This window comes from Solea senegalensis, linkage group LG9 (assembly GCF_019176455.1).
Source record: "Solea senegalensis isolate Sse05_10M linkage group LG9, IFAPA_SoseM_1, whole genome shotgun sequence".
In the NCBI taxonomy this organism is placed as follows: Eukaryota; Metazoa; Chordata; class Actinopteri; order Pleuronectiformes; family Soleidae; genus Solea; species Solea senegalensis.
The window spans coordinates 187,336-213,620 of NC_058029.1; the positions used below are offsets into that span (position 1 = coordinate 187,336).

General features: G+C 39.9%; 2 protein-coding genes across 4 annotated transcripts; both read right to left on the reverse strand.

Moving 5' to 3' along the window:
- Window positions 1-198: 198 nt before the first annotated feature.
- Window positions 199-20,635, reverse strand: LOC122774647 (hemicentin-1-like). Its single transcript, XM_044034107.1, has 19 exons — window positions 20,493-20,635; window positions 17,484-17,635; window positions 16,125-16,460; window positions 14,552-14,827; window positions 13,645-13,914; window positions 12,551-12,829; window positions 12,171-12,437; window positions 10,921-11,196; window positions 9,686-9,940; window positions 9,486-9,606; window positions 8,793-8,824; window positions 8,609-8,682; window positions 3,734-3,788; window positions 3,276-3,623; window positions 2,782-3,057; window positions 2,003-2,254; window positions 1,211-1,498; window positions 496-750; window positions 199-417 (listed from the first exon to the last, which is right to left on the reverse strand). Exons 1-19 carry the CDS (start codon window positions 20,579-20,581, stop codon window positions 332-334), a joined length of 3,987 nt encoding a protein of 1,328 aa, XP_043890042.1. The 5' UTR covers window positions 20,582-20,635; the 3' UTR covers window positions 199-331.
- A 1,878-nt stretch (window positions 20,636-22,513) lies between these two features.
- Window positions 22,514-25,405, reverse strand: LOC122775000 (carcinoembryonic antigen-related cell adhesion molecule 1-like). 3 transcript variants are annotated; one of them, XM_044034664.1, is made up of 5 exons: window positions 25,267-25,405; window positions 24,863-25,186; window positions 24,472-24,747; window positions 23,730-23,975; window positions 22,514-23,630 (listed from the first exon to the last, which is right to left on the reverse strand). In XM_044034664.1, exons 1-5 carry the CDS (start codon window positions 25,313-25,315, stop codon window positions 23,551-23,553), a joined length of 975 nt encoding a protein of 324 aa, XP_043890599.1. In that variant the 5' UTR covers window positions 25,316-25,405; the 3' UTR covers window positions 22,514-23,550. The 3 variants fall into 3 exon arrangements, with proteins under 3 accessions (XP_043890599.1, XP_043890598.1, XP_043890600.1); XM_044034663.1 differs by having other exon boundaries at window positions 24,863-25,189; XM_044034665.1 differs by having other exon boundaries at window positions 23,563-23,975; window positions 24,863-25,189; window positions 25,267-25,404.
- Window positions 25,406-26,285: the final 880 nt, after the last annotated feature.

Here is a 26,285-nt window from a genome sequence, read left to right on the forward strand (position 1 = left end):
CAGCTTCTAACGATGCAGGAATATGTGATCACTCAATATTCAGCACATCTATCGACCTATCTATCAACTGTGTATCAAAGTTACCAAAGAAAGCCTTCAGCTAATGACATCAAAGGTGCTTTCCCTTTAAAGAAGAACTACTTAGGCCAGTTAACTCCTTTAATCCTGCATAATCATTTCAAGGCAGACAGGAGCCAGTGTCATTAAATGTACCCTTTATTATACACTGAGTCCATTTCACGTTCTTCAACAGGTCTTTGCAGATTTAGTTTAGACCAAAATAATAATAATAATAATAATAATAATCAACGTCTTCTGCCTTTGAAAGGAATCAGTTAAGCAGCATGGACACAAACAAAGCAAACAAAGTCAACGTTAGACCAGCTCGAGATGAGAAGTGCAGATCTGAAGTGTGACCTGAGAAAGAGACAGAAATAATCTGAGTCATGAACGTTGTAGCTGCTGCAGTGAATTCAAAGGACAGAGGTCGCTCACCGTTATAAGATGCACTTTTGTACACGGTGATGTTGGTCACAGGGTTTCTGGCCTCACACGTGTACTTCCCTTCATTGTCTTTAGTGGCAGAGAACGTGATGACTGAGCCACTCTGTGACACTGCTGATGTGTCGTTGTTGAAGAACCAGGAGAAGTCACAGTCTGGCTGAGAATCAGCGGAACACGTCAGTGACACACTGCTGGAGTCTGAGGTCACTGGATCAGGACCAGTGATGCTGACACTCAGAGGGCCATCTACACACACACACACACACACACATTAATGTATGTTGTGATTGAAGTAAGTGTAACACTGCTCCCAGTGTCATTGTACTGTGTGTCTGCCACAGCAATAAAGCTTATTCTATTCTATTAAAAAGTCACATACTTTAACATTCACATGCTGTATTTCAACGTCTCTAGTCTGACTTATGTGATCAATAAATAAATATCACAGTAATATCACACATATGCAAGTGAACCACACGATGGGACTATTTCTCAGTTTCTACAGTATGTAAATCTGCTGATACTTTGTGATTAGTCATCATTTACTCGATAATTAATAATATTCATTTTGAAATGAATTCTCCCATTGACAGTTGTGTGTTTCATGCATAGTTACATTCTTGTAATAAAGTCTCCTCTCATCGTGAGTAGTTTTGTTTGTGCACATGCAACATGAGTTTAGTTCTTCATCACTCGTAACACTCACAGTTAACCAGGAGCTTGTGTTTCTGGCTTCCATGTCGAGCAGCTTTATTGACAGCGAAACACTGATATGTGCCATCGTCGTCGACGGTCACTGGAGTGAAGAGCAGTGTGTTGTTGACAGTGTGGACGTTCATGTGTGCGTCAGAGGCAGAGGCGTTCATGTTGAGGAGTGTGTCGTCTTTTGTCCAGTAGATGGCGTCGTAGGGTCCAGTAACTTCACAGCTGAGGGTGAAGTTTTCAGAATTGATTGGAAGTGTGTCGTTGTGGATCATCACTGACTCTATGGCCTCTGGAAACACATCACAGTCAACGCAGACAATGAAGGACAGTGAAGACAGGAAACGATGTCACAAGTTCAGAAGGTCTGTATTTATGCTGCTTTTACATTACACTTTTGCTTTTACTGGTATAGCTAACCCAAAATAAGTTTTGAGTCCATGTTTTTCTGTGACTTCTCAGAACGAGGTCATCTCAGAGGTGATGTCACTGCCAGTTCTGACCTTTGACCTTTGTTAGTGTAATGCAGCCTATTCCAGGTTGGAGGTCTGCAGGCATCCACACATGTTTGGTCAAAGGAAACAACATCGTACAGGACAAATGTACAAATGTAAAGCTGACAAGAAAATGTCACGACTGAACGGAACCCTAGCTATTCAGATTGAGGGGCTTTTTGCAGATATGGAACGTGGAAAGTATGAAGTCAGCCTAAGACTTCACTATTGTCCTGGGATGGATGATAAGTCATTGAGCCCCAGCATCACAAAGCCACATTTACATTCTTGAGTTTTCTTACCAATAACTGTGACCATCTTCGACTTTGTGCTGTTCTTTGTCGTCACACGATTGTGTGCCATACACGTGTATTCTCCGCTCATGTTGAAGGTGAAAGGTTTGGTTCTGAACACTGAAGTATCGGCCACCTCAGTGCCATTGAACCACCAGCTGAACTGACCGGGAGGCACCGACACGGCAGAACACTTGAAGGTGGAATATCGTCCTTCCTCAACAAACGCTGGTCCATGAAAGACCGGAGTGTCCGGTCCAACTGAACAACAAAGGACATTTCAAGAGAGTTTGGAGATCACATCCTCATGCCACCCATCCTTAAAGGCAATCGTCTGGGTCAAATGTGTCTACAACTGCAGAAGAATGAATGACATCTGTAGATTTGACTCAAATCAAGTATATTTATTTGTCTTGTTGGGCAAAAGTGCAACAGCTGCTGCAGCAACATCCTGTTTAATGTATAACATTAATAGAACTGATATTGTACATTCCCTAGAATGCATGAAAAGGTAAAGAAAAAATATTAAATTATAAACTGTGACATAAAAATAACATACTCAAACTCTGTAAAAACAAGGCATTAAAAACTCAGCGATATCAGAAAGAGAAGTTTCATGCAAATAGACCTAAGTGCAGGTCTGAAAGCAGCTTAAGGTCCTCAGCTGGTTTTAGGGGCCCCAGGTTGAGATACGGTCCCTGAAAAAAAGAATCTGTCGCAACGCACCTGCTCAGCATGATGCACTGTAAAAGTGTCACAAATGTAAATGCTTTCAATGTTACACTCACAGTTCACATGGAGCTTGTCAGCCAGGCTGGTCATATTTCCAAGAGGATTGGCAGCCATGCACTTGTAGTCTCCAGTGTCGTTGCGTTTCAATGGGTTGAAGGTGATTGTCCGGTTATTCATGTCGAAAACGCCTCCTATTTCACTGAGTTCTTCCATTCTGGTTTTTATCCAATGAATCATTTCAGGGAATCCGGTCATATTACATGTTAGCATGTATGGAAGACCTTCCCTGGGAGGATTCATCCACGATTCCACACGGACGTCTTTGATCGGCTCTGGAAGGAAGCAGAGGTTGCTTTTATTGTCGTATAGTCGTCCCCTGAGTTGGGACGTGAAGTGGAATCTACTTTCATTCCAGCTGTTAAACTTAAAGATGACTTTCATTATGTATACAGTATATACACACAGTATACATACAGTGTCCATTACACGGGTTAATCTTTATGAATGAGTGCAGTTGATGGCTGACGTGTTGCCACGGTGAAGGACTCACCGTAGACTTTGAGAGTGGTCTTCCCCAGAATCAGCTGTCCCTCAGGTATGATGGTGAGTGTGTACTCCCCGCTGTCCTCCAGTCTCAGGTCTCTGAGCTCCAGGCCTCCGGTGGCTCGGTCCAGCGAGATCCTGTTGTTATATCCGTGTTCTGTGTAGTTGTTGGACATGGTGGAGGTGATGATATTAACTGACACAGCTGAGGAAGTGTTGCTAAACCTCCAGCTGACGGTGGAGAATGGCTTCTCAGAGGGCGACAGGTTAGTGGTGAATCTCACGGAGCCCCCCACGGCTCCATGCAGGGGCCCCTGAGGTAAGACACCTTCACCCATGCACATACCTATGTAACCTGAAGAGGAGATTAAGAGTGACGAAGTCTGGAGTGACGATAAAAGCAAATCACAGAACATGACGTGTTAAATCAGCTGACACATATTTTTCATCTTAATGGAACTCTACCTGACAAAACAAGCATCACTGCTGCTCTGAGCATCATCTTGACGTATGCAGTGTCTCACCGTCCTCCACTCAAAACTAAACGGAAGAGTCACAGGTGCTTGTGCTCTTTTATTCTCCCACACACTGAGTACACCCATCCATCCTAGCGGTGTTTACGATGCCGCTGTGTACATACACCGAAATCATGGTGAGTCAGGAGTGACTTAACCTGGAGTTGACAGACTCGGTCTTTGTTGACATGGTCCCCCGATCAGAGGTGTCTCAAAGAACTCTGGGGGCCTGAGGCAAAAAGGGATCTGGGTGACCCACATCTAACCAAAATAAACAGCAAATCACCCCCAAAATTTAGATAAATGGTGTGGGAAATGTCTCCTTCATGAAGGTAAATATCTTTCTGCTGCTAAAAAAAATAAAAAAAACATCAATGTATGTAACTATGTATGTTCCTGAACACGTGACTTTAATTAAGCACCAAACATATGATGCAAGTTTTAATGCAGACTACTTGGGAAGTTACATATTTAAGCAGAGGTTCTGAGTCACGGTGGAGCAGTGGGGGGAAGTGCTGTGCGTCAGCTTTATGAGCGTCTCAGCGAGTGCTTTTGGTCTTTATAGGCTTGTGTTTGAGATGCAGTCGTGAGCCACAGCATTCCTCGAGGAGGTGGATCAAACACATCCACGAGACAATTCGCCTCCTTCACACAAATTCAAAAACAACTTCATTGACTGAATCTTCAAATTAAAAAAAGAGCACAAAAACACCGCACTCAGATACGACTTTACTGAGATTTATATAAGGGGGAGACTGTCTCTACTGCCCCTGCTGCCTGTTGGTGGAAAACCAGCCTTGTAAGGAGTCCTCACAATCAGGAAATTAGGAGGTATCTATCTATCTATCTATCTATATATATATATACATATATATAAACACACACATATACATATATATTTATATGTATACACACTCCGAAAACTGTAGGGGGAACTACGAAGGGGAAAGAGACAAAATGGTGACTAACCCTAACCCACAGTTCATACAGAGGTTTTCAATGTTCTGGTATTGAAAAAACAAGCATTAAATGCCCAGAATAATGTTATGACATTCAAAAACATTCAGATTCTTTAACTGAGATAAAAAAAAGAGCCAAACCCACAAGGTAAATCAAATACCATTGTACCAATGTTGATCTATTTTCACTTTACAACCGCAGTTTAATACAGAAACTGAACATTCCTGACAGAAGGAGTCACGCTACAGCTCCGTAAATCTTTATGAGCTCTGTTTTCCATGTCTATAAATGTGTCATTGTAAAAGTACTGTAAATGTAAATGTGAATGGAGGACTATTGTTCAGCAGACAGACACAGTTTACATTTAAAACCAAACCCCCTTTGTCAAGAGTCACAGTGTTCAGTTTCTTAAAAGCAGAAAGTATATTGAAAACATTGTTCCTCATGATAGAAAAAGAAATAATCAATAATATATACACAGAATTGCAAATACACACAGAAAATACAGCTTAAACATATACAAAATACAGTCCTCACAGAGACACAGAGACAAACAACCACTCACACTCACACCTACGGTCAGTTTGGCACCAGAACCTCCCTCGAGCCTCATGTGAAGGATACAATGGTAGAAGATGGATGGATGGAAGGATGGAGATCTTTCAATAGGATTGACCTGTGACCTCTCCAGAGTGTTGCCACTGCCAAGCCTCACCACTTAAATAAGTTAATATTTAACAGCTTTGAAATGTAGCTGATTTGTATCTCAGAAAAACCTCAATATTGACATTATCCTGTCACCCACGCTGAATCTTTATCACTGAAATTGTAAAATATTTGACAACACATTCACAAAAAAACTACTGCCCTGTTTGCTATAATATTCGTTACCTTTGTACACTGGAGCGCTGTGACGAAAGAATTTCCCGCAAGGGATTAATAAAGTATATTCTATTCTATTCTATTCTATACTGTGTACGGTGGGTGATTGTTTCATTTTATCGTAAATGACTGTACAGCTGTATCTTGACATAATTCCATATATTACTTAACAGCAGTTTTCAGTGAATATTCTATATTTATGTTCATTTTAGAGTAATTTCCAGTAAAAGCCACAGTTTCCATTTACAGTTAAAAACCAGTGGCATCATTTACAGTAGAGATACTCTGTTATGTAAATATAAAAACAAATTTTGCAATATAGTCATTAGTAGATAACTAATCAGATAACTGTTCTGATTGATGTGTCTTTATCTTTGTGAATAATTGATTCCCTGGTTATCTTCTTTTCATGTCAGTCATTCTTCTTACAAACTCTGCAGTGGTTTAAATAAAGACAACGCTGCACTGGGAGAGGGCAAGGTCAAACAAACACACAAACAAGGTCAATCAAACACACAAGGTCAAACAAACACACAAACAATTTCAAACAAACACACAAACAAGGTCAATCAAACACACAAGGTCAAACAAACACACCAGGTCAAACAAACACACAAACAAGGTCAAACAAACACACAAACAAGGTCAAACAAACACACAAAAGGTCAAACAAACACAGGTCAAACAAACACACAAAGGTCAAACAAACATAAACAAGGTCAATCAAACACACAAGGTCAAACAAACACACAAACAATTTCAAACACAAACAAACACACAAACAAGGTCAAACAAACACACAAACAAACACACAAACAGGGTCAAACAAACAAACAAGGTCAAACAAACGCACAAACACACAAGGCACCCACACTCTTGACGGTAAGCATGCAACAATAATATTTATTTTTACTGCTACGGCTATTGTTAGTATTACTAATACTATTTTAACTATTATTACTACCATTACTTCTACTACTACTACTATAACCACTATTATCAGTATTACTACTATTATAACTACTACTACTATTATTAGTATTACAACTACTACTACTGTCAGTATTACTGCTACCACTATTGTTAGTATTACTGCTAGTACTACTAATACTACAACTATTACTACTGCCATTACTTCTACTACTAATCCTACCAATATTGTTAGTGTTACACCTACTACTATAACTACTACCGTTACATCTACTACTACTATAACTACTACCGTTACATCTGCTACTACTATTACTACTACCACTATTGTTAGTATAACTACCGTTACTTCTACTAATACTACAACTAATTAATACTACTAACATTACTTCCATTATTACTATTACTGCCATTACCACTACTACTACTACAACTACTTATTACAACAGTAATTGTAACAAGGACATTTATTCCAGTTATTTTAAATAATTTTAAGGTTTAACATAAGGACTCGATTGACCTGTGACCTTTGTAGAGTGTAACCACTTAACTACATAACCACTGAAATGAGTCGCCCTGAACAAGTGAATTCTTTTGACAGTATGTGGAAGGTAAATTTGAAATATTCTTATTTTTGTATTACTTAAATTATTAATTAAGTAATTATATTACTTAAAGTATGCAACAGTATATAATAATAATAATAATAATAACAATGATAATAATAATGTGACCTGTACGCATTAGAGCAGGTGACCTGAATCCACCCTGTGCTTGACCCGAATCATGTGAGTGATTGAGCAGTGCAGTGAAGCTGATAGCATCTCACCTCACACTACTACAGCTGCTTTCATCACCTCCTTTGTGCTTCATCCAAACAGCTCATGTCAAATTCATGCGTTCACACTGTGTGGAATAAACGTGTTTGTTTATTTTTATACAAGGTGTCATAAAATCTGAACTCTGAAACACCCTTGTGTGTAATCGAGGAGTGTTGCAATGATTTTTCCATCCAACATGACAAGGACACGTCTACATTGTTGTACTTTGTGTTACGTAGTCATTATTGATGATGTCATTACTATTGTTGAATACACTCTCACTTCAGAGACATCCGTGGGCGTAAAGCATGGCTTATTTCTTTTAAATTGATTCACTTCATCATAAAGTTTTACACAACTTCTATCCACCAAATGTTTATCTTTGTAGGTTTTAGATATTGAAGACTGTTGGTCTACTGCTGCCTTGTTTTCACAGGAGGAAGATTATAGACAATCACAATTAGGTCATTTTCTGTCTCATCATCCTCCTCTTCCTCACATATACTTCACACACACTGGTATAGTGACATTAGAACAAGATGAAGGGAGAGATACACATACCCTGTTGTAAACAGTAGAACAGTGTTTCTGATTTTCCATCAGAGGAAGCTCATGTATAACTGGCGGGACACGTACCACAGTTTGAGAACCATGACTCTAAATGGAAAAAACTATTTAACAAGTGCCTAAGGAAAATGTTTCCATTCATGTTTCCATTCAACGTGACTTTTGAAGCAACAAGTGATATTTCCCCCCGGTGGCCATTCAATGAATTGCCACTTCCTGGTTAGACTCACTGTGCAAACAAGGAGACAACATCCACTTTTTAAACATGTTAAACTTAATGTTGTGGAACTTTATGAAGTAAGTTGGGTTTACAGAGGATACTTTGTAGTCTTTAAAATGTTTATTGATTATATATGTGTATATATATATATATATATATATATATATATATATATATATATACACTGACGTTTGAATTAAATAAGAGCGTTGAGGGTATAATGCATCTGTATTAAAATGCAACAGAGTGAACTGTATGATGGTAGAGTTGAATAAATAAATGGAAAAATTATAATAGTGGTGATTTTCTGTGAGATTGTTCATCTGCTGAGTGCGTTCACGTTTGACTTTCTTTCCTGTAGAAGGAAACGTTTGCAGATTATTAGAACGACTGTTATCTGAACATAAAAGGAACGTAAAGAAAAAAAGGCTCAAACTCACGTTCAACGGGAGACATTATTTCTCAACGTGCCTGTGATCTTGTACACATCTGAATGTTTCCCCTCGACAGTTTTCTTTTCTACGAGGTCAGAACAGAGGCTTGTTTTATGCTTTATGAGATAATGATTATGACGATTTATCTCCATTGTCTTGTCTGGATAAGATGGGTAAGGTGTAATAAACACTGACCTTGTTGATGTAGAGGATAATTACTGTTGACTCTGAAAAATAAAAAGTGGGAGTTGTTATAACATGTGGCTGCGATCTAAATCAACAATTAACCATAAAACAATCCCTACAACCAGTGTGTTGTGCTTGGTGAGGATACCAAGCCATTACACTATTCTATACAATTTTAATATTAATATTAATGTGTTCATGCAACATGTATATAAGCTTTTCAAATATCTTCAGTCTGTAATAATAATAATAATGATGACCAGATTTTACTGTAACATCGGTCAACACTCCAAAAAATAATTAAACAAATATAGAGTTAATTATCATTTTTACCTGAACAGTATGTATTCACTTAAAGGAATTGATAAATCAATCAGAAATATTACATAAGGATTTAAACCCTATATGTATTAACATTAATAATATTAATAATACATCCATCCATTATTTACAGTGTTATCCTCCACCGGAGGGTCGCAATCATTTATATTTCACAAGATTCACAAGATTAACATTCATAAAAAGTTTATGTTAGAGCTTACAGTCCTTCAGAACATTCTCATATTTTAAATATGCTCTGTAAATAAAAGTTGAGTTGAACATATACGTATATATATATATATATATTATACTTTATTGTAAGCAAAATACATTTGTATTTATTTGTTTAAGAATAAAGCAGGCTTATAATCCTGAGCTCACCTTTTCCCTCTAACCAGAACGCACGCACTTATTCCAGTCACCACTGCAATGATGAGACAAACTCCAGCTGTGATGACTAGAGCTAGACCTGCTGCAGATGAGCAGCCACAGTCTGAGGAATCTAAAAAAAAGAGGAACACATTAAGAAGACTATTTGAAATCCTAAATGTTTGAATGCTTTATTTGTTTCCTTTTGTCACCTGTGACTGTGAACTCATGGTGCGTCGTGTGACTCCGCCCCGTGACAGTGTTCTCAGCAGTGCAGGTGTACGTCCCGCTGTCAGAGTTTTGGCTTGACTGGATGATGTGCACAACCTCATGACCATACGTTGGCTTTCCTCTGAAAAGCCAGGTGAAGTTTGCTGCTGGAACAGATTCAGTGGAGCAGTAGAGAATCATCAAATCTCCAGCAGGGACAGATTTGGGTCCGATGATGGTCACATGGTCAGGTCCATCTGTGAGCACAGTTGAACAGTCGGATCACATGGAGTTCTATTCTGTCAACTCACTACGTTCAAATGTATCAGAAACTTAAACTGAACAAACTTAAGGCTTATTATCCAAGATTCTTTTTTTGAATAAATGATGTGTGTTCACATCATAAGTGCTTAAAATCTGTCACCAAATCACATACAATGTGCCACTCCTGATTGTACCGAGTTGAGTGTGTGTCACAGTCTGTTGCGATGATCAATCAGCGTTGAGATGTTACTGACAACACTGATGTCCCCGATGTCATGACGTTGTTTCAGAAATTCATCTGCATATCTACAACACTCCTACTTCCACTTCTACGTACAATCCCAGAAGCTCCGCCTCTTCTGGTGGAAATACACAGGCTTCCCGAAATTCTGTCACGCGTGTAACACGTGCAACCGACGTGATCTGCACGAAGATTCGCTTCAGTGCGATAGATACGGTGACAGATGGCGTCGTGTTCGGTGTAAACACACATGAAAGAGTTCATGACAGTCACAGAAATAGAAATAAAGCCGTTAAACCATTAAATATAATCGATTGTATGAAAACAATGAACCATATATACAATATATATATGATATATGCTACATTACAAAGTCATTTGTTATTATTTACAATTAAACAGAAATCAATGTTCATCTTAAAAGTTCCAAATTAGTAAGTTATTCACACAGAGACAACATCAAAAATGAAAACCTTTGAAAAATGATGGGATATACTGTATGTACAGTTCATTTCAAACATAAAGATCATGCAGTAAAACTTAAAATGAAACAATTAACAAAAGCTTTAGCTCTTTGAGCTAAAAGGTGAGATTATGTTGATTTCCAACAGTATTCTCATATAAAAATGTTAAATAGTTTTTGAGATGTTAGTACTTAGACTTCTGCTATTTTGGCGCCTGAAGCTACCGTTTGAACACCTTGTTACACAACAGCTCAAGTCTTAAACTCACATTTAACGACAAGACGCAGTGACTTGCTGATTCCATCACTGACACCATTTGACACGTTGCACCTGAATGGTCCCCGGTCATAGCGGGTCACATGATGTATCGTGAGAGCAGAGCCTCCATCGGTCAGCTGGACTCTGTCACTGGCCGTGACCTCAGAGCTGCCGTTGAACCAGAGGAAAGAGAGGGAGGATCCAGAGGAGGAGCAGGACAGACGGACAGAGGTGAACTCCAACACCTCTGTGGTGTTTGATGTCACCACCACATCAGAAACCTGCACTGTGGAGGAAGAGAAGAGAAGATGACAGCAAAGGTTCACTTGTTTTGATAAGTTGACTGAAAGACAAAGTGCAATTGTGAAAGACACCAAATAAAACAGATGTTATATTTGAGTTCTTACACGGAAAGTTCAGGCAGGACTGAGCAAATAAAATAATTGATTTTTTTCACTTCTTAAAAACAAACAAAAGACAAAGAAACTATTCAAAGTAAGTTTTGCTCTTAGGGTTCAAGTGGAAGAACTTTTAAAACACATCTTAAACCCATTTTTACTCTTTGGCTTTCAACCCAATATGAGACATTGGTTTTTTATCTTTTTATAGTTTTATAGTATGACTTTTTTTCAATTGTGTTTTTATTAATACTTTCTCAGTATTTTATTGTTTTATTGTTTGTTGTCTAGGCCTATGATGTCATTTCTTATGTTTTATTTATCTTTGTTGTACAGCACTTTGTTTCAGCTGTTGTTGTTTTTTAAAACGCTTTATAAATAAAGTTGGATTGGATTGGAAGTGCAACAAAATACAAGGCTTGATAAATGAACAAATAAATGGCAGGCTTCTCTATAACAGCAAAATCTAAGATCTAGGTGTCCACGGGGAAATTAAAAAGAAAACCAAATTTCAGAGAAGCACACTTCTCTGACTGGAAACTCAAGTTCACTCACTACTCTTACTCTCCTGCACCAAAGTCCTGAGAGAAAAAGAGTGATTTTAACATCCATCACTAAGTTGAAATATGTAATTTTAAGGCTTTTGTGTTTGAATTCCTTCATCTGGATGTACCTCAGTGACACAAAGTGACCACACGAGGCAGCAGTCGACCAGCAGCTCCAGTGTCGTTGTGAGCTGCAAAACACAGACTTTCCTCTATGGACTTTGGTGCAGGAGAGTGAGTGGTTTGCGAGCCTCAGTTAAAAAGCAGTCGTACACTACGCTCTTTCTGTTAAAGTAAATAAACATGTTGTGACTTACCCAGCACGGACAGAGCAGAGGGCTGAGATGTCTCATGTCTCATAGTTTTGTTGTTAAAGGCCTGACAGCTGTAGTTACCACTGTGACTCTCTTCAATGTTCATCAGTCTGAGCTCTGCTCCACTGTAAGGCAGCTCGTCTCCATTGAGGAACCAGTGATACAGAGCTCCGGGTCTGGAGACAGCTGAGCAGATCAGGGTCACATTGGATCCTTCTTCATAGAATTGTTGAGATGGAAACAGCTTCAAATTAATATTTTCTGGGCCGACTGAATAAAAAAAGACAAAAGAGTATGACTAAAAATGTGTCTGCAACAAAGTCAACACTGTCATGGTTATTGCAGCGATTGTAAATGAAACTCTGTGCAGGGCAGTGACTCACAGCTGATGGAGAGTTTCAGCGGCTCACTGGTGGAATTGCTGAAATTATTAAAGACGTGGCACTGATATGGTCCTTGGTCATAACGTGTCACGCGGACGATCGTAAGCGTGGCGCCGCCATCGCTGAGCAAGACTCTGTCGCTGGCTGTGACCTGAGATGTGTCGTTCAGCCACAGGAAAGACGGAAATGATCCGGAGGAGGAGCAGGAGAGACTGACCGAGCTGCTGAATTCTGATAAGTCTGTTGTGTTGGGGGTGATCACCACGTTGGAGATGTGTGCTTTGGATGGAAAAAACATGTTAGGAGTCACAGGTTGAGTAACGATTCACATTTGAAACATATATCCTGTGACTTACACCATTTAAAAGTGATAGATTAGGTTTTTCTTTTTTAATTGAGTTGTATGAGGTTCTGACACTTGAATGGAAACATGTCTGCCAGCTGTATTTGACTTTGGTGCTGGAGCGTTGTCACTGACCAGCACCAAAGTCCATACAGAAAATCAGCAGTTTTACAGAAGTTTTACTCCATCAGTAAGTCTAAATGTGTAATTGTGTAAAATCTGTTTTTTACCTAAGTGTCACAAACTGTGACAAACATGCAGCTGTAGAGCAGGAGCTGCTTTGTCTCTGCAAGCTAAAAACAAAGATTTCCTTGAAGGAATCTGGTGCATTTAACTATGTAGTTCAGAACATACTCTCTCATGGTGCAATAAGGTCAGTACCTCATATGACAACAGTTTCACCTTCGCTAAGGACTACTTTCTAATTTGATTATTTCTGCTGAAACTTTCAAAGTTGGGGTGTAGACATCTGGAGAAACTAGCAACAGCCTCCAAATCCAAGCCTGCAGTGAGGCAGACTGATTAGCAGGCGTTATTCTAGCGAGTTAGTTCATGTGGTTGGAATTAAATAAATGGTTGTTTAATTACAGCATTGGGTTATTTTATTTTAAGTCCAGACAACGTTATTTATTGATGGTATAAGGAGGTTTTAAACAAATAAGATTAATAAAAACAAAGCTTTATGTGATCCAAGTACCAGGTGCTATTTGTTTGACCTTTTAGCAACAAGCTGGTTTTAACTCCAACTTACATGTCAGTACAGTTACAACTGCTGTGTGGGATGTTTGATTCCTCATGGTTCTGTTGTTGACGGCCAGACAGGTGTAGTTTCCACTCTGACTCATCTGAATGTTCTTCAGTGTGAGCTCTGCTCCAGTGTCAGTCAGCCTGTGTCCATTCACAAACCAGAGAAAGTGTGCCGCAGGTCCGGAGACGGCCGAGCACGTCAGGCTGATGTCTGACCCTTCAGCGTAATATTCTTGCAACGGAGACATCGTTAGTGTTGTATTTTCTGGGCCCACTGAAGCAAGAGACACATAAGTCACAATAAATCTAAGGACATTTGAATTTGGATTATGTTAGAGCGAGAGACAGGAAAGAGTAGAAAAGACAGAATAAACAGTGATTTCATACAAGAAAAAACCTCTCAAGCACATATGATGAACAGTTTTAGTATGTTTTAATATGTATGATGATGTGACTCTAATTATTATTATTTTCTCTGGTGGTACATGTACCACAGTTTGAGAACCATGGTTTTGACGTTTCATATTTGGCACAAAGACAGATTGTGTAGATTTGTATCCCTCCAGAGTAAGATGAAGGAGTGTTTATCAGATTAGTGCATGTTTGGTACAATAATAATGAGTGAAAAGCACAGAGGGAATGAAAAGGGTCAGATATAAAGTATTCAGTCAAGTCAAGTTCTGTGATATATTGCTTGACGCTTTGTGGATTTCAAGTGTGCAGTGAACTCTGAACTGTCACTGTTCACGTCTGGAGCTCTATACACCAGAACACTCCCTCGGTCAGGTCTGATAGTATTGCCCGACAGAGGTCATTTTCAGATGAAGGATGCATGATACAAATACCAAAACTACAAAAACTAGGACAGAAGCTGAAAATTCAAATGACGATTATCTCAGGTTGTGACTCACATATTATTAAGAGGTTCACTGGATCACTGGTGCCATTACTGACAGGATTTGTCACATGACACCTGAATGGTCCCCGATCATAGCGGGTCACATGTTGTATCGTGAGAGCAGAACCTCCATCAGTGAGCTGGACTCTGTCACTGGCTGTGACCTCAGAGCTGCCGTTGAGCCAGAGGAAAGAGAGGGAGGATCCAGAGGAGGAGCAGGACAGACGGACAGAGGTGAACTCCAACACCTCTGTGTTACTGGCAGTTACTGTTACATTAGTGACGGGAACTGTGGAGTAAAAACACAGCAAAGGATGAAAAACACAGAGGGAGGGAGAGGGAGAGAGAGCGAGAGAGAGAGAGTCATGGTGGAAAAAAATGAAAAAACAAAATAAATCTTCTGAGTTGTTTTCTCTTTGTTTCTTTGGGACAGCCATAAACTATTCATTATTCACAGATTCTGTGACTTTAACATTTATAAAATTAAAAAAACTTTATCTGCCAATGAAAACTCATGCCACTCAGTGTCACTCAATGTCTGTTTTCTTTGTGAAACATTAACAATATTACAAGTAAAGTCAAACCCACAGCAGCTGTTAGTTAGATTTCAGGAGTAATCCTGGTAAGATTTAGTAACTCTCTAAACAGTCATATGCTGCCTTATAGGGACTGTCATTTGTAAAATATGGTAAAATACAGTCAGTGCTACCTGAGCTGTGTGTGCCCCCTGCTGGCCACCCTGCAACTACACCCAGCAGAAGACAAGTGGGCTTGCTTTCACAATATTACCCACTTAATAATAGGCTCACCTAATAAATGTACACTTGCTTAAGCGATAGGAAAATGTTTGCTGCTTTGTCTCACAAACTCAACGGCCTCTTCAGGACACAGACGTTTCAGTTGCTTTAGAAAACACTCACTTCTGCACCAAAGTCCATAGACAAAATCAACAAAGTTGCCAAACACTGGGTAACAGTGAAAAAAGAGCAACAAGATCAAGATCATAGAGAGTCTTTTGTGAAGTGGCTCAAATCTGTTTTGTCATTGTGTCCCTGCTGGCAGATACATTTTCAATAATGGCTCCACTCGCCTCGGCACGGTTAAGTTGCGTTTCCACGAGCATAGTACCTGGTACCAGGTACTTTTTTTAGTACCTGCTCTGGCGAGGTTCCAAGTGCTTTAAGTAGATACTATGCATGATGTCGCCAGACTGCCGGCCACTGATTGGTCAGAGTGTTGCACAGGAAGAGACGTCCTACACAAGAATCGAGTCGAACAATGCTGAACTGTAGATCAGTTAAAAAGACTGAACAATCCTAAAAACATGGGTTCTTCTCCAGCAACTACCAGGGAAATCCGCTCACGTTGCGTATAGGTACTATTTTGTCGTGGAAAACCAAACTCAACTGTGCCGTGCCATGGTGAGGTGAGCTGGGACCAAAGTGGAAAAGGGCTCTATGAGTGACCATCGGCATCTAACCCACCTAACCCCGCATCAGCATTGTGTGGACTGTAAGTTCTTTAGAGAGAGAGAGAGAGAGAGAGAGAGAGAGAGAGAGAGAGAGAGAGAGAGAGTATGAACCTACCATGCACCAACAGTCTGCAGCTTCCTTTCTCCTGCGCTGCTCCATCTGGTATCAGTGCAACTTTGTACACTCCAGTGTCACTGACAGTCAGACCGCTGAGCTCCAGAGATCCAGTAGATCTGAAGAGTCTGATCCTGTCTGTATACGCTGGTGCAGTTGCATTATGTGCTTGACTCGAGGTGATGACATTAGAAGTGGCGTCGTGGGCGTTCGTGAAACTCCAGGTGACAACCAGGAACGGTGTTTGTGGTGGAGTCACTGTTGTGGTGAACGTCACTGTCCCTCCAACAACCGCAGTGACACTGTCTGGTAGAACATTAGCACCATGGATTCCACCTGGACGAGACAGGTACAGACACTCAGACACATACAGTCATGACTGTGTGTGTTTGTTTATAAAAATATAGAAACTATAGAGAGTGAGGACGGTTTTTCACAACTGTAAAGGACTTTTTGGGAGGTTAGGACCCGGTTTTAGGGTGAAAGTTAGAAGGATTATGGTTAGGCACTATTGCATTATGTCTATGGTGTGTCCTCACTAAGATATAAAATAAGTTTGTGTGTATAAGTGAAGATAAGTGAAGATTACGTAACAAAGAATCCAAAAGATCTGTTATGGAAGACCTCATTATCAAGACATTAACAGTGTTAACAGTAGCAAGATTTATACTCAAAGACCATTATCAAAACTGTGATTAAATATAATGGCTGGGTTATTTGTTATTCTTATAATAATTATTATTTAGGGACAGACACAAAGTACACACACAAACTGAAGACACACTAACAAAGTTCAAGGTTCAAGGTTATCTGTAGCATCATTTGTCATCATTTTGTTCAAAAATGCCACACTTCATTCAGTATCATTACAGCAGCATAGTAAAAATGCTTGCTTCAGGCTGGCACCCGTCCACTCGCCCCCTTCTTTGTTACCTCAGAACGTGCACATGAGTTACATCCATGTTTACCACTTGTTTGCCAAAAGTCACAACAAGTCAGGACAACGTAAAAGTGCTCATTTACAAGCTTAAAAACCTGTGTCCACCAATCACCTTCTAACATGTATTCTGAGTGTGGGTATCATAGTTTAGAATGCAGCGTTCTGATGCATGAATCATAGTTTCAAATGACGCATATACATAAAAGTTACCAAGTATAGACATGAGTACATGAATGCTTCAGGAAAGGAAAAGAAAGGAAAATGATGAGAATATGGGGGATCATTACAAGACAGAAGCTCTGATCTTAAACTTCCTTCAACAGACATGAATATACAGGCAAGATAATATAAAACTTCAATATGTGGCCATAACTGAAAATCATTTTTCATATATAAATAAAAAAGGGATAAGCGCTCACCTGAGATGACTCCCAGGATGATCAGCAGTATCACAGATGATCTCATATCTACTGCGGCTTCCAGGGACAGTGTTTTCTGACTGGAGGTGCTGTTAATACATGTGCCATGTGTCGTGGACTTGTTCACCTGATACTTCACTCTGGAGACCGGGCTGGAGTAACAACAAAAAAGAAAGACTTATCTCTCTTTAACAACCCTCTCATAAAATCAGACAGCAGCAACAGCAACTACAACATATTTGAAACAGCTCTGAAAGCAAAATACTTTCATGTGGTTGTTAACTGAACTCAGTGTTGACCACAAAAAATATAAGCAGATATTTATAAGAAATATCAGGATATTTATCAGGCATCAACACTGAAATATAGACACATTATATTAAAATAAAAATGTATCAAATATTATATTACTTGTTATCAATGCACAGACTGCAGTACACACACACACACACACACACACTGAGGACATCACAAGGTCACAAGGTTAACATGAACCTAAGCTGAACCTGATACTAACTCTAACTAAACCAGGTCCTAACCCCTAAAAAACCCTTTAAAGTTGTGCAGGGAGACTATAGCTCAGTGGTAGAGCTAGTTGTCCTTCAACTTGACGGTTGTGGGTTCCATTCCCATTCCCAGCTCTGCTAGTCTACATTCCCCGGTGTGTCCTTGGGCAAGACACTTAACCCCATGTTGCTCCTGACGGCTGTGCTGGCAGCGTGTGAGTGAGTGAGTATGAAATGTGTGCTGCATATAGATGCGCTGAGTGAATGAATGAATGGCAAAACTGTAGTGTTAAGCACACACAGAGAAATTAGGTTTTGCTGCATTAGGACCAGGTTTTGGTTTCCATGAGGAAAACTGGTCCTGACACGGTCAGTGTTTAGTCAGTGTCTTACTGAGGACACTCACAGACATAATGAATTCCCTAGTCATCACAACTAAATGCCTAATCCTAACACTTTACCTAGACCTAACCTAAACCTACTTCTAACCCTAACCCTAAAACCAGGTTTTAAACCCCAAAAAGCCCTTCAAAGTTGTGAGGACCAGACCAGATGTCCTCACAAAGATACATGTAGAAGAACAGCCACACATACATACACGTTTGTATTGTACTGTTATATTGAAGGTAATTCACATTGATTATCAGTGGAAAGTATCTTCATGACACCAATTTCATTGCTTGCCAAGTGCTTAATCTGAACCTTTTTATCAGTAAACAGCTTCTTTAACTCCTGGTGCATCTCACAGTGATGCTTATTTTTGTATAGTGTCATGTATCATTTAAAAACTCCAGCAGGTTCCAGGTATTTCATTTTTTTTTTCATGCTTTGTCAAGCTTTTATTCCCTGAATGATGCACACCCTGCAGCAATGAGATTCATTTATAATGCACCAGTGATAAAGCGATAAGACCTTAGGGTGTACTTAATGTGCTGATAGTTACATTACATTATATGTCATTTAGCAGACTCTTTTATCCAAAGGGAATTGAGAACAAATCAGCCAGGGGTGGAGTTGAACTTGCGACCATGATATCTTTTGCACACAGGGTACCAGTCTTAACCACTGAGCCACTCCACCCCCTGATAGTCAGGGTATATTTACAATTTTATCAGTGAGAGAGAGAAAGTTAAAGACTGTGGAGTAAAGAATTATGGAGCGAAAACAGTTTATTTTCTGTCCTCTCTTTGAGATTTCTAGGCGTGTCTAAAAATATGATGCCCTTCTCATCAAACACAGTAATGATGTAAAAACCCTAAATGCACTACTGCCTTTGGTTTGCTAGCGAGTTGAGATGTCCTTGTCCTGAAAATGTTTCTTACCAGACAGAAAAGCTGAGACTTTACTTGAAATTCCTTGAAAGTGAGGAAATGAAGTAGAGAAGAAGAACATAAAGAAGAGCAGACTCCTGCTGTGAGGATGCAATACTACTGAGAAAGGAAGAGGGAGACATTGTCAGTTAATAGCTGTAGTGTTTGCGATGTTTTGTGCTGAGAAACGCAAAAAACTGAGGATGAAGTCATGGCTTGTGCAAGTTACAGTTCTAAACTAAAGTACATAACATCTGTTCCCCGGTCAGCGCGCTCTCAGTGGTTATTGCCAGGCTCTGCTCACTGTTCTGTCGTAAATATCACACACGTTTCATACTTACATCTTGAAATCAGGAAGACTCTGATGCATAATCTGTTAAAATCAGCCTAAAATCCAGCGGTGAACCATGAGCACTACAGCTGGGCCTTCACCTCAGCCATCATTGCAGAGAAAATCAATCATCCTGGAAAAAAAAAGCTACAGTACCGGAACTGATTTCTCTGCATTTGACCCATCCTAGAATTAGGAGCAGTGGGCTGCCACACTGAGTAGAGCCCTGGCTCAGGGGTACCCGAGCCCTTTTGACCTGGTGGGAACTTGAATTGGCAACCCTCCAGTTACAAGCCAAGTTCCCTTTCCACTTGGCCACGGGCTGCTGTTCATCACCATGGTCAGCGCTATGAAATCACATTTGACTAAATACATTCATGAGAATCCTCAAACTACAATACAATTCCAAATGACTTTTTTGATAACTTATACCTCTCCATGTCCCCAGCACTATTTATGATCAACACTTTAGTCGCCAGCACTTTTTAAAAGTTTCATCTGACTTCGCAATGCCCAGGTATAATTCACCATTTTTCGGGTCCTATCGCGTGCTCACACTCCACCTCCCCGACGCTGCGGGACGGACGGGCAGGTGGTGCGCCCGGCTCCTCCGGGATCGGCCCTCACGGCACAGTCTACCGGCGGCCGGGGCGAGGACCCGCGAGGGGATCCTTCTGCACATCTCAGTTTTTTGTATGTGTTATTTTTCCTGTCAGAGTCACTCAGTACACTGTAATAAAGTGCATATTGTAATGAAACGGATGAGTCAAACGGATGAAGTACCGAGCACTTTTCAAACCACACTTAAGCTATGGTTATTGTCCGCGGCACTTTTATAAACAAACTGACAACACAGACCTACCTTACATGAAAACCACATCCATTCGTGGGTCTTTCCTTGTGAAGTGGGCGATGGCAGCCGAGTAAAGTTTGTCCTTTCTCTATGGACATCAGTACCAAAGGTCCCAGACGATCCTCTGATGGGCTCCTGGCCTCAAAGTTTGAACATGACAGTCAGTTCAAGTCACTGTGCAGCTTCCGTGCCCACGTACGTCTCCAACTAATAATAATTTTCGGTCTTGAATTGTCTTTCCACTTTCATAACCTTTTCTTTTAATTCCAGTTCTGGAGTTGGACTTCTATCAATTTTTATTATTTGAAGTTTTTCTGTGAAAGGCCGCCTTAAAAAAAGGCGATGCTATCAAGCTAGCTACAACATCGCTCTCGTTTCTCGCCGCCATTTTACTGTCTCTCAACCTCTCTCAGCACTCGGGACCTGCAGTACTTGGTCTACTTCACGAAGGCCGAGGATCTTTTGTTTTTGCCCCGCCCACTTAAAATCAAACCGTGATTGGTCAATTCGCCCATCACTCTCCGAACCAAAACACATAGTTTGGCCTTCCCTGAGATTAGAGAAGTTTCAAACTAATTAATGAGTCAGCGAACCAGACGATTCTGATTGGATAACATGTAAATATATATATATATATGTATAACATGTAAATAATCTGGCCAGTTTTCCTCTAGTGTGGAACAGGTTTAAGGAGAAGAGAGAGCAGTGGACACACACACGTTAGTTAGTTGCTTATTTTTAAACAATAAGCAACGTTTTTAATCATCCAAATGTTGCCTCGGTGGATACAATACATTAATCTGTGGGGTGACAAAGTTGTAACGGATATTTTACATTAATAATATTAATTAATGGTTTCCAAAACACACTTAGTTTTACCTTAACTTATTACCACTTATTATCACCTTTTAATGACAAAGTCCATGAGAAGTGCAAGTTATAATTAAGTGGACAAAAGCATTATATCATCTGCTGTGTACATGTTTCTATGCCAACACTATAGTGGCTATCAAGCACATTATCTTGTTCACCGAGTGGTGTGTGATTTAGTTGTTTTCCACTGTTGACATAAAGTTTATTGCAAATATATAATGGTTGTAATTTGATAGGAAGATAATTGGATTATAAACTGTTAAAATATTGCCTGCTGCCTCGACCCCAGGATTTATCTAGGTGCTTTTAGTTTGTTTGACTATTGTATTTGGACTTATTTGGTCTTTCTGTTTTCTTTATCCTTGGGTTTTATGTCTGGGTTTCTGTTCCTTTTTTCCTGTTTTATTTAGTAGTTTATCTCTGTGTACCTAAGTTTTAATTCCTCTTTGACTATCCACACCACAATAATGCCTGTGTCTTATTAGTTTAACCTGTGTCTGATTCTCCCTGCCTCCTTTGTGTATTTAGTCATGCGTCTAGTGTGTGAGGTATTTTCTTTGTGTGTTTTTCAGTTGCCATTCTCTGCTGCATTAGTTTGTTTTTGCATTTTGCCTTTTTTGTTTTATGAAATACTTTTTTTTCCATTCAAACTGCACTTGTGTCCTCATCTTTGTGAACACGTGCAAGCAGAAAAAGACAAAAACAAATAAGAAAATAAATAGTCTGCTAGCTGTTTCTCTGAAAATACACTGCTGAAATCCTTCCCTACAGGCAATGATTGCTATGTAGTAGACCCTAGTGTCTTGTTAAGGAAAGGAAGGAAGGAAGGAAACTGAATTCAAATTTGTATTCAGCGATTTTGCCCAAACTAATATGTCATGAATTCCTGTCACTCCATTTCTGTGCTTGCAAATGTAGATAAGTAGAATTTTAGTAGTAGTATCACCAAAGCATTTCAGGTTTCACCATAAGAGAACTTTTTTCTTTTTTTTTTTACCTTATCAATCTTCCTAAAGTCTCATTTTGGACAGGTTTACTGTGGTTCAGGACAAAGTAAAATAAAATAAAATAAAATACACATTGTCCCTTTAAAGTGAACTCCACCAAGTTCACTGCTGCACATTTGTGGAACAATGATGTTCATTACACACACAGAGTTCATATAAAAGTTTATTACAGTGATAATGTGATACGATGTTATCAGAGCAATGATAACTTCATTGGACTCATGAAGGCTGAATCACACAAGAACATTGTGTGTCTGGTCTGTTACACCTGGGAGGTTGACTCGTGTCAAGATGGATTTATTTAAGACAGGTCTACATTGAAAACATGACTTGCTTGGATACAAGTAACACTGCTCTTAATTACTTCATACAATTAAATAAATAATTAATGTTACTCTTGAATGAACATGATAAGAAAATCAAGCGTGAACATTTGAACAGACAGTGTAAGAGTGACAGTTTTATGAGTGTACGTGTGGTTGAATAAGGATCTGACATCAGCACTGACTCTCGCCCCCTGCAACTGTGAACTGACGTTTATTAACTCGCTCTAACTCCTGCACCAAATTCCATAGATAAAATAGTTGTTTTTCGCTCCCAGGGACACACTGCTGCCTTGCTTAATAAGTTAAGTCACTTACGTAAACCTGAATGAAGGATTTTAAACACATAAGTCGCAAAACATCATTGATCATTACTAATAAAGGCAGCAGTGGATCAACAACTTCTCTGCGCACTGATGTAAATAATACAGTTTTTCTTCTCTGGACTCTGGTGATGAGAGTGAGGGGTTTTCACTCTCATCACCACGGCCTTGCAGACAGATTCTTAAGATTTAATGAGATGAAACCTTTGTTGCTTAAGAATCTGTTTCTAAAACAGTCAGCACTTACAGTGTGTCTCACACAAACACATTTAAAACCAGATCACTCAGAGCACTGTTAAATATACACATCTGAACTTGTTATATAATTATAATGTTATATAATCTAAAATCCCATTCATTTTGAGAGAGATTAGATTTTTTTTACATTGTATAATAAGAGATCATTTTTCATGATGTCATCAGTGGGTAGATTGTTAGGAAACACACTTGGGACGGGGTTGTAAATACACATTTACAGACAAACCCACGGCGATGAAAACACAACCCTCTTGGCTTTAAACACAGAGGCACAATGCAGTGTTTAGATCAACATGAGTGCCCCCGAGGTCAGGACAGTGCAAACCATCATGGACATAGAACCACTGATAATGGGAGAGGAGTCTGGATCAGAGGGAAAAAGAGACATTACTCTGTCTTCTTTGTCGACACACCATTACAAACACATACGAGACATGTGAGGGAGAGAAAAAGCTCAAATACCACGCAGTCTGTGGACCTCAGACGCTTCCCGGTGGGTCACAGCATTACGAGCGGTGCAAGTGTACGCCCCCAGATGATGCTCTTCCATCTCTTTGATGTGAACCACAGGTCCAGGGATCTTCCTGTTCCTGAACGTCCAGAAGAAAGTGGCCTCTGGCAGTGACTCTGCAAAGCAGCTGAGAGAGACCTTCTCTTCCATCTCTGCCCGTCTGGGCTTCTGAGTTACTGTTGGTTTGTCAGGTCCGTCTGAACACAAGAGGAACAAGAGTCAGATCTTCAACAAGACAATAATGACTGAACAGTAGTTTTGTCCCTTCAGGGGTCACCACAGCCAATCCTCCGCCTCCATGTTGCCCTATCCCTTGTGACCTTATGCCTGATTGAGTCTATTATACGTTTCATACATTTCTCTGCAATTTCCATCATTCAGTTCAAAAGTGTTATTTGTGACTTTGGTGTTTGAAGTTCTTTGTTCAGATTGACCGACGCGACACAAACAGTGATTTTCTCTATGGACTTTTGTGCCTGAAAAAGAGTGGGTTTAACAACGCAAGTTTCCAGCTGGACAAGAGTGTGAGAGAGAGAGAGAGAGAGAGAGAGAGAGAGAGAGAGAGAGAGTCACAGAAATGGTGGCACACTCAGCAGAGTGTTCAGGTTTCTCTGAACAACACTCACAACTATGGCTTTAAGTTTGAATAATAAACATACCGCGGCCTGTTTTCTAGCCATTCAAGGTACTTACAATAGACATGAAGTCTGCACTCGGCTGTTTGGTAACTGATGGCGTTGCTGACATTACAGAGAATCAGTCCAGTGTCTTTCCTGTCGATGGGGCTGATGGACAACACTCTGTTGCCATGGTGAAAGCTGAATCTGTCCCCAGAGACCAGAGGTTTGCCGTCTTTCAGCCACAGTGTGCTGGACACCAGACCGTCAGCGTCACAGGTGATATTCACTGAGCTTTTACCTTCTATTAAATTCTCTGTGGGGCAGGATATGCTGGGGTTCGACACGGCGGCTGTCCACAAACATCATACACAAACATAATAAGAAATTGTACCACATTATACATCAGTGTTGTCAGAATTCAATAAATGATGAAAGCGTTTCAGTTGTTCATGACTCATACTTACTCAGAACTTCCAGCTCGACAGTTCCTTGAATGTGCTCTCCTCCATGTGGGATGATGATGAGTTCATATTCCCCACTGTCTTTTTCTGTCACATTGCTCAGCACCAGAGAACCGGTGGATTTGTCCAGGACGATGCGGTTCTCATAGCCCTGTCCCACAATGTCGACGCTGGTTGAAGTGACGACATTGACGGTTGTGTTGAAGCTCCAGGTCAGAGCCAGAAATGGTTCGGCTGCAGGTTTCACAGATGTTGTGAAGGTCACACTCTCTCCTGTCGCTCCGCGGAGGAAATCGACAGTGATCACACCGGATCCGTGGCAAAGACCTGCTGAAGAGTCACTTATTTCACGACTTATACTTGTATTAATACGATAAAACGAATAGTTCCCGTGATGTATTTCTTACCTGTTGACAGGAGCACAAGTACGACTGAACAAAGAAAGGTGTTCTTCATCGTGTCCTAGTCTCTGTGTAGTCCTACTGTGAGGCTGTGTGACCTTCTGCTGCTGGTGCGAGTGCAACAGTGGAAAATCAGTCCCTGAGATTATCTGCAATAAAAGAAACACGATATCCAAGCTAGGCTTAATTATTACCTACATTATTATACACTGACCGACGCAAGATGATAAAACCCAGCTTTGTTTGAGCATCACATTATATAATCACAATCCTGGGTAGAGACAATTTAAACATTTTGATCGACTGATTGATTACTTACTGACACTGTTATTAAAGACATATAAAGCAGCAAGCCAGAGCATAGATTACAGATAATGTTAAACACATAAACCTTCCTAATGCTTTAGAAACAAAGAAAAAAAACATCATCACTGCACCAGATCATTTCCTGATTTTGAAAAGACAAGAAAGTGCAACTCATTCTAAATTCTTCATGAACATCTGCCAAACTCTACGTCACCAGGAAGGAGTTATTATAATAATATAATAAAATAATATAATAATAATCATAATAATAATAATAATAATACAATCATGTCTCTTGATTTGAATATGTTTGTCATGGAAAATAACATTTACATTTGTTTACAACTTATCTCGCCATACACATTCGTGTAGCTTCATACCAGACATTCACCTTTGACCTAAATGCTTGACTGGCCTCTGAGCAGTTGTCCATCGTGACTCTCTCTTTGCATCAACTTTGATCTAACTTTATTTCTTCATCAGACACCTTACGACAGTTTTTGCAACACCAATGTCCTTTTTTTCTTTTTGAATTTCCTGTTTTAAGCCAAGTTCACACGACGTGACTTTTTGATTTATAAGATTAATGTGCATCGTTTGTTCTTTGCGGTTGCTGAGTGTACGGAAAGGGGCGGGGTCACGTAGTGTTTTATGACCCGTCCCAAAAACATGTGGCATGATGTTGCAGTAAAGTGCAGTCGTGGGAGGAAGTCATCGTC